Below are 14,426 nucleotides of genomic sequence, written 5' to 3'. Positions count from 1 at the left end.
ATAAAGACACTATATTTATCTGGCTGGTAACCTGAGCCCTGAATTTCTGCGGTGGTGTTTTTACGTGGCCCCACAGCCCTCGGGCTCGGCCCCCTCCGGCCACTGCGTTCCCTCCCAGGGTGGAGGGGCTGAGCCGGGGGTGTCCTGTCCCCTGAGACGGGCTCGGCTGCTGCCCATCTCCACATCGCCCATCTCCGGTGCCGGGGGAAGCTCCCCAAGGAGGCAGGATCAGCCCCGAGGGCATCACCGAATGCCTGGCTGGTCGCCCCTCGCCGTGCCCTGAGCAGCCATCGGCCACCCGCGCCACATGCAGGTGAGTGCAGGTGGGGACACCGCCCCGGGAAGGGGACACGGAGACAGACAAAACTGTCCCACTCTTCCTTCAGCTGGATAACACCACGGGGGAGAGGTTTCTCTCCAGGGAGAAAGCTCCGAGTTCACACACAAAATCCTGGCTTTGAGCCCTCCCTGGCACTCTCCTTGTCCCCCGGTGTGGGCAGAGCACCTGCCCGAGGGTCCCTTCTTTTTTTTTGCCACCCACAGACCTCAAAGCAGTAACTCATGCCCTGGGTCTTACGTCAGGGTCCCCGGTGGGTTTGGGGTTTTGGTGCCCGGGGGGTGGCCCAGGAGCAGCGAGCAGCAGGTTCTGCAGCAGGGTGGGGATGTGTCAGCAGCACAGAGCGGGGCCAGGGCAGTGACTCCCGGCCGTGTGGGGTGAGCTTGGGGGGGTTCTCAGGCCCAGGGCCGGCAGAAGAAGGGCCCTGGCCAGGCTGGCCCCGGCTGGGTGAGTCACCTTGGGCAGGGCCTGTCACTTTGGGGGGTGGGAGTGGTTGGGGGCAACTCAGGAGCTGGGCTGTGACAGAGGCACTGCAGTGCCCATCTGTCAACAAGGGTCACTCCAGTCCCTTCCAGGGAGTAAACGATTTGTGGCACATTTCCCCCAGGGCTGCTCTGGATCACCCTTTCTAGAGGGAAATGGATACCTGGAGGATTCTGTGCCTTGTTTCCCTTGGGGAATGGGCAGGAGGCTGTCCCACCCCACTCAGCTGGACACAGAGCCCTCAACCCCAAAGCACTTGTACCCTGAAGCGTGCAAAGTGCCTCACACAGGGTCCTCTCTGTGCCTCTACCACGGCAGAGTCCTGGGAGCTCCCACGTAACCTCCAGGCTGGGACATTGTGTCTCAGGGGACAGGGGACACAGCTCCAAGCCTGCGTAAGCGAGAAGCAGCTGTGCTGTGACACCTTGGATGGAGCCAGCGCTGTGTAAGCTGAGCCGAGCCCGCTCTGGGGCTCCGTGGCCACCGAGGGGGACAGCTGCCACCAGGCACGGGCAGGACAGAGGGGACACCTGCCACTGGGCACGGGCAGGACAGCAACTGGGGACAGAGCAGGGCTCTGCTTCTCTGCCTCCAGAGTGAAGGTTTTGCCTCCTCACTTTGAGCTGTGATTCCCAGGGAAGGCCAGGGCAGGACTGCCCAGTGTCTCAAACAGCCCCGTGGTGTCCCTCTCCCATGTGGTGGCACCGCTCCTGTCTGGCCCCGTGAGCGCAGACCGGACATTCCTGTGCCTCAGCTTCCCCTGACACCCCGGGAGGATGATGAGGGTGCAGGAGGCCTGACTCAGCCGTGCCGGCCCCAGGGCTTTGCCAGGCAGCAGGAAAGCTCAGCACAATGACGGGTAGGGAGGGGCCAGCAGCCCAGGAAGCGCTGGGAGGAACCGGGGTTTTCTCACACCCCCTCAGCTCCTCTGGCTCCTGCCACGCTCCGCTCTCCCGCCGCCCTGGGGTCTGCTCGGATGTGACATGGGGACTTGGAAGCACAGGCAAGCCTGGCAGATGTGACATTCCTCCATGGTAAGGCCTCTCTTCCCAAGGAAGGGATAGCTCCCGTGTCTGGGGCCGGTGCCGCTCCTGACCCTGCATCCCTCCATCGGCTGCTCTGCATCCCCAGGGCAGGTGCTGCCCTGTGGAGACCTGTCCTGCTGCCAGGAGCTCCTGCTGCCCTCCTCTTCCCAAACTGGTGCTCTCGTGATGCTGCTGGTGCCAGGAGAGAGCGTGGGCACCTGGCAGGGGATGATGGCGTGGGGCTGTCCTGGCACTGTTCCAAGCCAAGATCATCTCTGCTGGCGAGGAGGATGGGGAGCAGGGGCAGCCTCTGTGCCAGGCTGCTCCGTGCCCCAGCAGGGCAGGCAGCCAGGCATGTGCTCCCTGGGAGCCCAGGGGCTCTGTCACTCCCATCCTGGCACTCGAATGCCAGTCTCTTGGCTGGGGTCCCACTCCCTGTGAGCGAAATTCCCCACTGTCCATGTCAAATCCTGACTGGCAGAGCCCCGCTCCCGGTGAGGGGCGGCCGCAGCCAGGCTGGGAAGAGCCAAGCCGGGTGTTTCGTGGCGCCCTTGCCCGGGAGCAGATTATTCACCCTTCAGCCTCCGTCCCCAAACAGGTCTGTGCGCTCCACCTCGTTGCTGCTTGTAAATATTTCCCTCTCCGCGGTGGGATGGCTGTTCCCTGGGCAGTTAAAGCAGCTCCCGGGATGCAGCCGGCTGGCTGCAAAGCCAGGCTGCCCTCCAGGAGCCCACGGGGGCTGCCTGCTGTCTCTCACCACCCCCTCCTAGAAGCGTTCCCGGGGCGTTTCCACCCTGAGCCTGCGGGGCTCTGAGCAGGAGGCTGTGTCCCCCCAGGGCCAGGCTGGCAGTGACCCGCGGTGGCTCCTCGTGCCGCGATCCAGCGCCCGTCCCCAAGCCCGGGTGCACCCTCGGTGCTGCAAGGGACGGGCCAGGCACAGACTCCGGCACCTCCTGGCTTGGAGCCGGGCCAGAGCCCGCCCCGGCTGGGCTGGGAAAAGCCTTTGAATCAGGGTCATCTCCCGGGTGACTGGAGACTCTCCGAGCCACATGAGCCACTGTCCTGCCAGGGAAGGGACACCAGTCACCCCGGGAGCTGAGCACCGGCAGCACCAGGGCAGAGGAGCTCGGCTGGGTCCTGCCTGCCCTAGTGCCACCCACAGCCTCAGCACAGGTAGGGATCCAGCCATCAGCCTGCCAGCCGGGGTGCTGAGGGCAAATTCTCCTCCAGCTCCTGACAGCCTGTGTTTGGGGACTGCTGGCTGCCACACTGACCTGTCCCTGCTCCGGGTTGGCTCTGTGAGTGCTCTGGGGGCCTCTATCCCTGTCTCTGTGTGCTCCTCTCCTGCCCTGTGCAGGAGCCACCAGCTTTCTGTGGGGACCGAGTGCTGGCTCTGCCTGGCTGGCAGGGGCACAGCGGCCACCTCACCAGGAGGACACTCGGCTTGAGTTACTGATGGGGGCACACGGGGCACAGCCATGGCAGGGAGATGGGAAAGCTGCTCAGATGCTGGCCTTGCCTCAGTTTCCCTCTCACTGAAACGCCAGCCCTTTGCCAAACCCCAGCACTCCCTGTGAGTAACCAGGGGAAGGTGCTGGTCTGGCTGGATTGGCCCATCCCAGCTGCCTGTCTCAGCCAGAGCTGGGCCTGGGCATCATCCTGTGACCAGGCCACTGTCTCCCACCTGGAGGAGACACTGGGGATGTGTTTCTAGCCCCAAGAGTGGGACAACCATGGGGTGGTGTGGCAGGGATGCCAGGGTTAGGGCAGATGTGACTGCTGCAGTTCCTTGGTGACTATGGGGATGCTGGGTGCACCTGGCTGTGCCCTGGGGCTCCCTTCTGTGGTTTGAGGTGCCTGGGGGCATGGGGGTGGCAGTGCCAGCCGGGTCCTGCTGTTCCAGGCTCTCCCGGAAGGCTGGCAGGTGGCAGGAGCCATGGCCACACTGTCACCAACAGCCTCTGGATCTCCTCTGTCTCCCAGGATCTCCAGGGGAGGCAGGAGGTGCTGGGTGGGAGCTGCTGGGTGCCCTGTTGTGCTGAGCAGGGCCTGTGGAACTGATCCCTGGACTCTTCCCTTGCAGCCGATGCCTCCAGGACAGCCTGCTGAGCCCCAGCCTGCAGCATGTCCCAGCTCTCCTCCACCCTGAAGCGATACGTGGACTCCTCCCGCTACGCCGAGAGCACCTACAGCAAAGTGCCCAGCGGCTACAGCTCCTACAGCTCCTATGGATCCACCCTGTCCACCGCCTACGCAGACAGCGACAAAATCGGCTTCAAAGCCAGCTACCTGCCCTCCCCCCGCTACCACCACGCTGGGGGGCTGTCCCCAACCAGTGGCTATGACAGCGGCCGGCTGTACCCCGACCCCAGCATCCGCCTGAGCCCCTCGTACCTCCGCACGCAGCCGCGGCCGCCCGGCGCCGGGCTCAGCGGAGGTGCCTGCTACACCTTCTCCGGTACCCCCGGCAGCCCCACGGGCTACCTGCCCTCCTCAGCGCCCCTCAGCCGCCACAAATCCATCAGCCACTCGGACCTGGCGCGGGAGTTCTCGGGGCTGCACACCTCAGACAGCACCTACCTGCCCGCGGCCGGCGCGCTCAGCACCCGCGCCCGGCCGGAGCTCGGCAACCTGCAGGGTCTCTACCAGGCTGCCACCCACTCCGATTATGTCCGTGGCTACCTGGAGAGCTACGGGAGGAAAAGCCACCACGGCAGCCTCTCCACCGGCCACCTCAGCCCCTCTCAGGCCACCCTGCCACCGTCGGGCACCCGCTGTGGCAGCCAGCCCTGCGAGAGGAGCGATGAGCACTGCGACGTGTCCTCCCAGGACCCCACGGTATGCGGGGCTGCCTGGGGGTGGGGGACAGCTGTGCTTGGGTGGGGGGGATGTGGGCCGTGCTTGTGGTGAGCTGAGGAGCCCGAGGAAGCCGTGCTCTGCCTGGGAACTTGAGTGTGCTGCTCCATGCCTCAGTTTCTGCGTGTGACCCTCTGAGATGCCTTTGCTGGCGCAGCAGTCCCTGCTGGAGCTGCTGAGGCAGCCGTGTGCGGGCGGGAGGGTGTCCTCTGAGGGGCTGTGCTTACAGGGCACGCTCCCCAAGGAGGAGGATCAGCCTGTGCCCAGGATTGTGCCCGCTGCACTTTCTGCGTGCATGTGATAGCAGGTGATGGCTCTGGCCCCATGTGGGGCTGACGAGGATTTCCTGCTGCCTCATCCCAGATAGGGAAGGTGACATGAGCAGGCTGGGCACTCATCCTGCTGGCACAGCTGGTTTGGCTGGTGCTGGCTCTGCCACAGTGACTCGGTGCCCAGCGATGCCAGTTCCCTGGCACCATCCACTGCTGCCAGTTTGGGGCCCTGTGCCCCAGCCTGTGTGGCAGCAGGGGGTTCCCCATGGCACTCCTGCTCTGGGTAGCACCACACATGGTGGCAGGTACTCGGTGCCCCATGTTCCTGTCGGTGCTGCAGCGTCCCCAGAGCCCCAGCCCGAGCTGGGAGCAGGCACCACACACTCAGCCCGTGCAGGGGAGCAGCCTGGTAATTTTCCACTCAGGTTTCCTTCCAAGATCTGGCCAGGCTCTGCCTGCATTGTCTCCCGCTGTCTTTCCAGTCACCCTCCATTCCCCCATGGTCAGACCTGCCCTTTGCTTGCCTGCGTCTCTGTCCCACTGCCATCTGCCAAACCACAAGAAGTCCTGTCTGGCTCACAGGGAAGCAGAAAAGAATCCCCCAGCAATTTTTCCCTTTGAAGCCAGTGCCCCGACTTCCCTCCCTGTGCCCCTTCCCCAGTGCCTTTCCCCACAAACCACCTTCAGCAGTGCCCTGCCGTGGTGTGGAACCCCTTGTGCCCACCTGCCTCATGCCTGGCCCCCAGTCCTGGGGTGAGGGAGTGGGCTGGGGAGTCAGGGGAGTGGAGGATCAGTGCTGTGGAAGGGAATTCCTGCCTCCCCCTCCCACACCAGGCCCTACTGGGGGGCACCAAGGGGGGATCCAGCAGCTGCTGCAGCCACTGGCTCCCACTAAAGCCGACACTGCCACTGCAGGGTCCCCACTCCATGTGCCCACACAGTGCTGTGTGGAGTGCCAGCCTGCTCCCATGGGGTGCCTGTGGGGCAGCAGGGACTGTGCAAGTCCCAGCCCACAGTCTGCACGTGAACACAGCCTAGGCTGATGTGTGGCAAAGGTGGCAAAGGGTGCTGGGACAGACACCCATGCCAGGGCAGGCCGGGTCAGTGACACTGGCTTAGGTTTCCTCGGTGCTTTGATGGGCACACCTGCTATTTTCCACTGCTGTGGTTTATTCCCTCCCTTTCCCAAGCCGGGAAGCAAATGTCCCGATCATAAACCAGAATTGGGTGCCTGCGGCAGTGCCAGATGCCGGAAACAAGCGCAGGCTGCAGCCCCGGAGCTGCCATCCGTTCTGCCCCATTGCCCAGCCCCGAGGGCAGTGTCAGCAGCACCCGCTCCTGACGCAGCCAGGCCACAGCGGGGCTGGCCCCATGCCTCCTCCCATCCCTTTTTCCACCTCTGCCTTCTGCCACTGCGCCACAGAAACCGCCATCCAGAGGGGTCTGCAGTCAGGAGTGAGGGTGTCTCCATGTGTCCCTATCCTCACCATCACTTCGTGCCTCAGTTTACCCTGTAGGCAAAGGGAGGTGTGTGAAGGTGCGATTTCAGCAGGGGGCTGTGCCTGCAGAGCTTCAGGGCCATGCTGGCTCCTGGGAAGGGCAGTCTGGTGAGGGGCAGGACTGGAGCTGTGCCGGCCCATTAACCACCTCGGGTGTACATAGGGTCAGAAGGCCAGGGCCACCCACAAAACCGCCGGCAGCTCTCCGCAGTCCCATCCTGAGCAGCTGACGTCCCTGGCCCGCAGCCAGCGCTGGCTGGCCCTGCCTGCTGCCGCGGTGCCAAGCGGGCCTGTGGCAACCTCTGCCCGCGGCAGAAGGTCACTGCTGCAGAGGGGCCAGCTGAGGGCAGGGACCTGCTCTGGGTGATGCCATCCCACCGGGTGTCCCCTTCTCTCACCCTCAGAGCCTGCGTGCTGCTCTCTGGCTGGAGGGGAATTTGGTCCTTGGCCCGGGGCGTTCGATGTCACCAGGGCACGAGGTTCAACACGGGATGTGGCTGATCCGCCCTCTTGCCATGGAACCAGCTCAGCCAGCACGGTGCATCCCCGTGGGGAGAGCTGCCCCAGCTCCCTGCACAGCGCTCGGGGCTGGCTGTGCCCATCCTGCCCCCGCGGTACCCACCGATGCTGACAGGCCAGGTGGCAGGAGCCCTGGATTTTGGGGAGCTGTGCCACAGCCTGGAGGCCCAGGCTGTGTCCCTGGGCATGGCAGGGCACCCAGGCGGGGCAGTAGGGTGTGTGCCCCGGCGTGCACACCGTGTCCCCGTGTGTGTACGCCGTACACAGCGCGGGGTGTGTACATGTACACACGTGTGAGCACGCGCAGGCCCCGGTTACGACAGCCCTCCCGTTGTGATGCAAAAGAGCCCTGCAGATGAATAACGCTGCAAGATGCCTCCTCAGATATTTTTGCTGGTGCCAAAAATAGTCTCCCTCCCTTCCTCCCTCCCCTCCCTCCGTCCCCAGCCAGCCCCTCCGCTGGCTGTGCCGAGCGCTGCTTGACAGAGAGGCTGCATCTGCAGCCAGCAGGATTCAGCAGCCCCTGCCTCTGGATGAAGGTGTTTTGGGGGCTCCAGAGGAGCAAAGGAGGCTCTGATTAGAGCCCTCTCGGTGAGGTTGGAGGCTGTGGCTCTGTCAGAGCAGCCCAGCCGCACTCCCTGCCCTGGCTGCCCGTGGAAATTTCCCTGAGCAGGCAGAGAAACACCTGGGCACGCACAGCAGGCGCAGGGCTCCGGCGCTCGTCCTGCCGCGGTCAGAGGGGTGAAGCAGCGGGAGACGCAGGACTAGGACGCAGGACACCCGGGCTCCCTGCCAGTCTCCGCATCTGCCCTTGCTGCAGGAGAAGAGTTGGAGCCCTGCCCGTGCCGTGCCTCAGTTTACCGAGGGGAGACACCAGGTGGGGTCTTTGCTCCACGTAGGAATTGCGGGGAGTTTTTTCCCCAGCGCAAGGCACTGAAATATCCTCTGAGCTCAGCGCTAATGCATCCCCCAAAGAGGGGGGTTCCCCCAAAATGTCACTGCCTGGGAACCTGGCATTGACACTGCAGGAAAGGCACATGCCCGGGAGCCCCACAACCCTGTCTGGCAGCCCACAGCCCCTCTCTGGATACAGGCACCCCCTGCACCCACGCGCTGTGGGACCGTCCCACTTTTACCAAGGCAATTTTGGCGAGTGACCCCCAGCTGGGGAGCCCTGCTCCCTGCCCAGTGCCTGCCCGGAGCACAGCGTGCCCGGTGCCGGACTGCCGGTGCCACCAGCCCTGGGCACGCCGAGCTGCGAGCAGGGGGGAGCTCTGGGGGGGGCAGGCTCTCCTCCGACTGCCGCCTCTCCCCAATTCCCCGTTGCCCCCGCGGTGCGCGCACGGTGCCGGTGTCGGGGTACGAGAGCGCGGAGAGCCCCGCTGAGAGCGATGCTGAAGGGGCACCGCTGCCCCCCGCAGCCCTCCGGAGCCGAGGCGGTGTCGCCGCCCCGTTCCGGAGCGTGTCCCCGGGGCAGAGCCGCCCCTCGCGGGCCCCCCTGGCTCCCGGCGCTCTGTACCACGCGGTGCGCGGGGGCTGGCCGTCACCGAGCCGTCACCGAGCCGTCACCGAGCCCGGCTGCCGCCTCTCCACCCATTTGATGTCAGAGCCGCTCAGGTGCCGTCAGCCCCGCAGCCGGCACCGGCTCCGGCCCCGCACGCCCAGCACGGGGGGCTCCGCGCCTGACCCCGCGCCCCCGGCTGCAGCCGACCCCGGGTGAGGGCAGCCCGGCCGGTGTCCCCTGGCTTCCCCCTGCCCGCGGCTGCTCCCCGCCGTCCTGCGGTGCCCGCCGGGGCCACCATGAGGGACTCCTACACGGTGACGCTGCCCGAGGAGCCCCCCGCGCTGCCCGACCTTCACAAGGACCTGCGGCCCCGCACCTCCATGCCAGGGTCCCTGCTGGTCTCCACCTTCGTCGGGCTCGTCCTCAACAAGACCAAGGTACGAGATGCCCGCAGCCCCCACCCCCCGGCTTGGGGGCAGAGAAGGGAGCACCCCCTGCCCACCCTGGGGAGCGTGGAGTGCCCAGTGCCATCCCCGTGCCCGAGGATGGGGTGCTTGGGGGTGGGTGCCCTCCCAGCTGCCCGTGGGGACGGCGTGTCCCGGTGTCCCACAGGATGGCAGGGAGCAGGTGAACTGCACGTGTCAGGACACCTGGGTTCCTCTCCCAGCCCTGCCCTTGCGGTGACCTTGGCCAGGTCCTCGTGTCCCACCACAAGGAAGGGTCTGCTGGCCACTCTGAGTCCCTTGGCAGTGCCATGGGAGTGAACTTGGCTGTCCCCAGAGCCACAGTGCCGGGACATATCTCTCCTGCAGGGATGGCAGAGCAAGGGGCAAGGAGGGCAAGGTCTGAGCACTTATGTAAGTCTGGCTGCTCTGGTTCTCCTGCTGCCCCAACAGGCTCCTGGCATGTGGAGCTGGATGGGGCAGGATGGTCAGGATCTTGTCCCTTGTCCCCATCGCCTGTCCCTTGTCCCCGTCCTGCGGTGCAGCCTCGGGAAGTCCCCAGCCGCGCCGCGTGAGCCAGCTCTCCTTCACCGCCTCTGAGCATGTCGTGTCCTAGATAAAGCCCTGTATGGGAGAGGGGGATTAGCTGGAGTTGAGTCACCCAGGGGAGGGAAATCCAGAGGGGGAAATAACACCTCGGTGCACACAGGGCTTGTGCCACGCTAGGGGAGCACCTGACACCCCCTCCTCAGCCCCAGCCCTCCCCTGGGGTTGTTCCAGGCTCTGGGAGGACAGCCTGGGAGCTGGCTGTGGTGGAATGCAGGATCTGTGGGGACGTTTGAACCCACATGGGCAGGACTGGCCGGTCCCTCCTGGCACACGGCAGGAGCTGCCCAACCAGGGCAACTGGACAAGCATGTCCTGGTGGGGATGGCTGGAGCACACTGGGGCAGCTCCTGGGGGGTGCTGCTCACCGCTGGCACCGTGACCTTCCCTGGGGTAGTAGAGCAGAGCCTTGGGGCTCAGATCCTCCAAGGAATGGATGTAGGCTGTTGGGACACAGGCTCACCTCTCCCACTGCCATCTGCTCAGGGACCAGAGCCAGGCCAGCTCCTCCAGCCGTGGCATGGCACTGACCTGTCACATCCTCCTGGCACCCTGTGCCCAACTGAGCCTGCCCCCAGCCCAAGAAGGCACCTGGCACTTTTGGACAGCAACCCCCTGGCACTGACAGCCATGGGCAGCCACATCTGGGGACACCCCTGTGCTCTGGGCACTGTGGGGGCACCCCATGGCACAGAGGGCAGCTGGTCAGTCCGGCAGAGCCGCGTGTGCCCACGCAGGGCGGCCAGGTCCCCGCTGGGGCTGGTCCCTGCCGTGGTGGGTGATGCCTGCGCCGTCGCTAAGGAGCATGTGTAACTGGATCTGGGTTATTTTGGGCTGCTGTCAGGGCTGGGTGCTCAGCACCTCCCACACACACACCAGCTGCTGCTATTTCAGAGCTGCTGGGCCCCCTCCCCTCCTCTCGCCTCCTCTCCTCCTCCTCAAGCCTCAGGTGGGCAGCTGGGGTGTTTGCCTGAGGATCCTTAAATCCTAGGCATCTGGGGAAGCACCATCAGCAGTGTGCCCCTGCAGGCCCTGTCAGACCCCCACCCTGCTCGGGGAGGCTCATCCTGCTGCTCCCCAGTGCAGGGCTGGGAGCAGGACCCCTGGGCTCCCACCGGTGCCCCCCACCAGCATCCTGTCCTGCATCCCCCTGGTGATGGCACCCCTAAACCCCTCTGTGCTCTTGGTCTCTCCAGCAAAGAGTGATGATGATTCCCAGCCCCAGCATCCAGCTGCCTGTGCCCATCTTTGCTTTTCCCAGCTCAGGGAGCACCTGGAATTGCCACCCCATGGCACAGGTGCAGCACAGCCAGGGCTGGGAAGGCACCACTGGGCACACAGCCCTGTTCCCTGGGCTGGCTGTCACAGGGCTGGGCTTGCACTTTCCCAGGTGGACTTTATCCTGCAAGACAGCTGTGCCAAAGCCTGGGCTGCGCTTGTGCAGGGTGTCCTGGAGGGGATGGACACCTGGCATGAGGCAGGCAGGCAGTGACAGGGCACTGTGCTCCTCCTGCAGCATGTGGCAGGCACAGGGCACTGCCATGCCCCAGTGTCCCCAGGGGAGGCAGCCTGACCTGCAATCCAGGGCATGGGGCAAAAGCGTTGCCAGGCAGGGAGAACTTTGAGCCCTGTGCATAGTCCTGGGCCAGCAGGACAGGGCAGGCCAGCCATGGTTTCTCACCAGGCCCTTGCCCAGAGAGCTGCTCGGTGCTGGCTCTGCCCATGATGTCACAGCGGGATGGGGCCTCTCCTTGCACCTGAGGGTCTGCTCCACGGGCAGGACTTGTGGCACCATGGCCTCGCTGGGCTGCCCACAGGCATGGCCAGCCCGTCACCCTCCCAGCACTGTTCCCTCTCTCTGCAGAGCTCCAAGGCCGTGCAGGGGCTGACCGGCCTGCGGAACCTCGGCAACACGGTGAGTGTGTCCCCAGCCCTGTGGCTCACACCGGGCACATCTGTGGGGCAGGGGGAGCCCTGTCCTTTCACCTCACCCCCAACACCCCACCCTGGCAGTTCCCTGCACCCCTCTCCCCACGGCGCTGCCTGGGGAGAAGCTTCCCCTGTCCTGTGCCCAGCCCAGGTGTCCCCCTGCCACGGCCTGCCTCCCTCTGCTTCCCGTTGCCATGGTTTTCTCTTCTGCCTCCCCCAGTGCTTCATGAACTCCATCCTGCAGTGCCTGAGCAACACCAAGGAGCTGCGGGATTACTGCCTGCAGAACCAGTACCTGCGGGACCTCAACAACAACAGCCGCATGCGCACGGCGCTCATGTCAGGTAACTGCCCAGCCTGGCCCCTGCTGACTGCGGGGGCTTCCCTGCAGCAATTCCTGCAGCAATTCCTGCAGCACATCTCTGCGACACCCCACATGCTGCGGGACCCCCACCCAGAGCTCGATGCTCCTCCTTGGGCTGCCCAGCCAGTGGAGGATGAGGCTGTGAGACCCCAGAGTGTGGCCCTGAGCTGTCCCCATGGGGGCATGGCCGTGCCACCTCCTCTGCTGACCTGCCTCTCTGCCTGCAGAGTTTGCAAAGCTGATTCAGCTGCTCTGGACCTCATCCCCCAACGAGAGCGTGAGCCCCTCCGAGTTCAAGACGCAGATCCAGAGATACGCCCCACGCTTCGTCGGCTACAAGTAAGGGGGGGTGGCTGCAGGGTGGTGGGGGGAGCTGAGCCCCCTGCCGCCTCTCACTGGCCATGCCCCGTGTCTTGCAGCCAGCAGGATGCACAGGAATTCCTGCGGTTCCTGCTGGACGGGCTGCACAGCGAGGTGAACCGTGTGCTGGTGCGGCCCCGGGCCAGCACCGACACCCTGGATCACCTCCCGTAAGTGCTGGCACCGCACAAGCCCCAGAAGAGTCCACTGCCCGCAAGGCCAGCCCAGGGACAGTGACCTCACAGGTTCCTCTGGGCTGGGTGGCGGGGCTGGTGTCCCCCAGGCCATGCTCAGTGCCTGCTGTGTCCCCATCCTTGCAGTGACGACGAGAAGAGCCGGCAGATGTGGAGGAGGTACCAGGAGAGGGAGGACAGCCGCATCAGCGGTGAGCAGGGCTGGGGGAAGGGAGGACAGGGCTGGGCTGGGACTGAGGGGGAAATCAGGGCTCTCACCCTGCTCTGTCCCACCCCACCAGACCTCTTTGTTGGGCAGCTGAAGAGCTCTCTGACCTGCAGCGAGTGTGGCTACTGCTCCACGGCCTTTGACCCCTTCTGGGACCTGTCCCTGCCCATCCCCAAGGTGAGGAAGGCCCAGCCATCCCTGTCCCACACTGCCTGTCCCACGCTGCCTGTCCCTAACCATCATTGTACTCCCACAGAAAAGCTACGGGGAGGTGACGCTCATGGATTGCCTCCGGCTGTTCACCAAAGAGGACGTGCTGGATGGGGATGAGAAACCGGTATGGGGCAGGGGGCTCCCTGGGGCAGGCTGGGCCCCCTCCCCTCTGTGCTTGTCTTGCCAGGACTGTGGGCAGTGCCATCACCTTCCTGTTTGTGCTGTTTTCTCCCACAGACGTGTTGTCGCTGCAAAGCCAGGACAAGATGCACAAAAAAATTCAGCATCCAGAAGTTCCCCAAGATCCTGGTGCTTCGTATCCTTCGGGCAGAGGGAAAGGGACAGGGCTGTGGTGGTGGGCAGAGATGGGTTATTGCAGGCTCCCCTTTGTCCCTTTGGCTCCCTTGACGTGACCCTCCAGACCTGAAGCGCTTCTCCGAGGCCAGGATACGAAGCAGCAAACTCACCACCTTCGTCAACTTCCCGCTGAAGGACCTGGACCTGCGGGAATTCGCCTCGCAGAGCTGCAGTGAGTCCCAAACTCTGCATGCCTCTAATCCCAGCCCTGAGCTCCTGGGGACTCCTGGGCTCCTCGTGTGCCCAGCTGGTGGGGGGCAGAGGCGTTAGGGGTGGGAGGCATGGAATCCACGGGAGCTGCTGGCATGGTGGGGGGCTCTGTGCTGGCACTTTGCGGGGCAGCAGGGCTGAGCAGCACCCCTGCTCCCCACAGACCACGCCGTTTACAACCTCTACGCCGTCTCCAACCACTCGGGCACCACCATGGGGGGACACTACACAGCCTACTGCAAGAGCCCCGTGTCCAGCGAGTGGCACACCTTCAACGACTCCCGGTGAGCCTGGGGTGGGACAAGCGAGCAGGGACCCCCTGCTCAGGGCATCCCAACCCTGCCGCTCACAGCTGTCCCCTTGCCCTCTCTGCAGCGTCACCCCGATGTCCTCGAGCCACGTGCGCAGCAGCGATGCCTACCTGCTCTTCTACGAGCTGGCCAGCCCGTCCTCCCGCATGTAGCCAGCCCTGCCTCCCTGGGGAAGCCCTGGGCCACCCCTCAGAGCCGGCTCCGCCAGGGTTCGGGCGTTCAGCCCCCCCAGAGCAAGGGGGAGGCGAAGAGGAGACACCCCCGAGGTGGCTGCAGAGGGAGGCTGGGGACAGCCAGGAGCAGAGCCCGGGCAAGGACATCCCAGCTCCAAACTGAGGAGGGACTCGTGACAGGACAGGGCTCAGGCAGCTCAGGCGCCTTCTGATTGCTGGCATTTGGTTTTTACCTCGGGGTTTTAGTTTCTTTTTTTATTATTTTTTTCCTTTTTTTTTTTCTTCTTTTTTTCCTTTTTTTTTTTTTTTTTTTTTTTTTTTTTTTTTTTTTTTTTTTTTTTTTTTTTTTTTTTTTTTCTTTTTTTTTTTTTTTTTTTTTTTTTTTTTTTTTTTTTGGTGTGTAATAAAAATCCTGAGCAAGAGACTCTACAGGAATGGGGCCACCTGTCCCATTGACTCAACCAGGACCTCTTCTCCCCTGGGACAGCACCCAGGAGAGCCTCACACATCCCTCCTGACCTCTTGCCACTCCTGTATCTGCTTGGCCGTCCCAGAGGATCCAT

General features: G+C 64.2%; 1 protein-coding gene across 2 annotated transcripts; it reads left to right on the top strand.

Moving 5' to 3' along the window:
* Positions 1 to 91: 91 nt before the first annotated feature.
* USP2 (ubiquitin specific peptidase 2) lies at positions 92 to 13,981 on the top strand. 2 transcript variants are annotated; one of them, XM_041461605.1, is made up of 13 exons: positions 92 to 313; positions 3,929 to 4,683; positions 11,409 to 11,459; positions 11,694 to 11,817; positions 12,065 to 12,176; positions 12,257 to 12,367; positions 12,518 to 12,582; positions 12,673 to 12,776; positions 12,856 to 12,936; positions 13,050 to 13,128; positions 13,234 to 13,341; positions 13,543 to 13,663; positions 13,755 to 13,981. In XM_041461605.1, the coding sequence occupies exons 2-13, from the start codon at positions 3,970 to 3,972 to the stop codon at positions 13,840 to 13,842; spliced, it is 1,758 nt and encodes a 585-aa protein (XP_041317539.1). In that variant the 5' UTR covers positions 92 to 313; positions 3,929 to 3,969; the 3' UTR covers positions 13,843 to 13,981. The 2 variants fall into 2 exon arrangements, with proteins under 2 accessions (XP_041317539.1, XP_041317540.1); XM_041461606.1 differs by lacking the exons at positions 92 to 313; positions 3,929 to 4,683 and adding an exon at positions 7,774 to 8,932.
* The last annotated feature ends 445 nt before the right edge of the window (positions 13,982 to 14,426 follow it).

The sequence above is a fragment of the Pyrgilauda ruficollis genome, unplaced genomic scaffold (genome assembly GCF_017590135.1).
Source record: "Pyrgilauda ruficollis isolate IOZ18807 unplaced genomic scaffold, ASM1759013v1 scaffold15, whole genome shotgun sequence".
Taxonomy (NCBI): Eukaryota; Metazoa; Chordata; class Aves; order Passeriformes; family Passeridae; genus Pyrgilauda; species Pyrgilauda ruficollis.
Note: the sequence above shows the minus strand (reverse complement) of the source record. Positions and strands in the feature narration are given on the sequence as shown.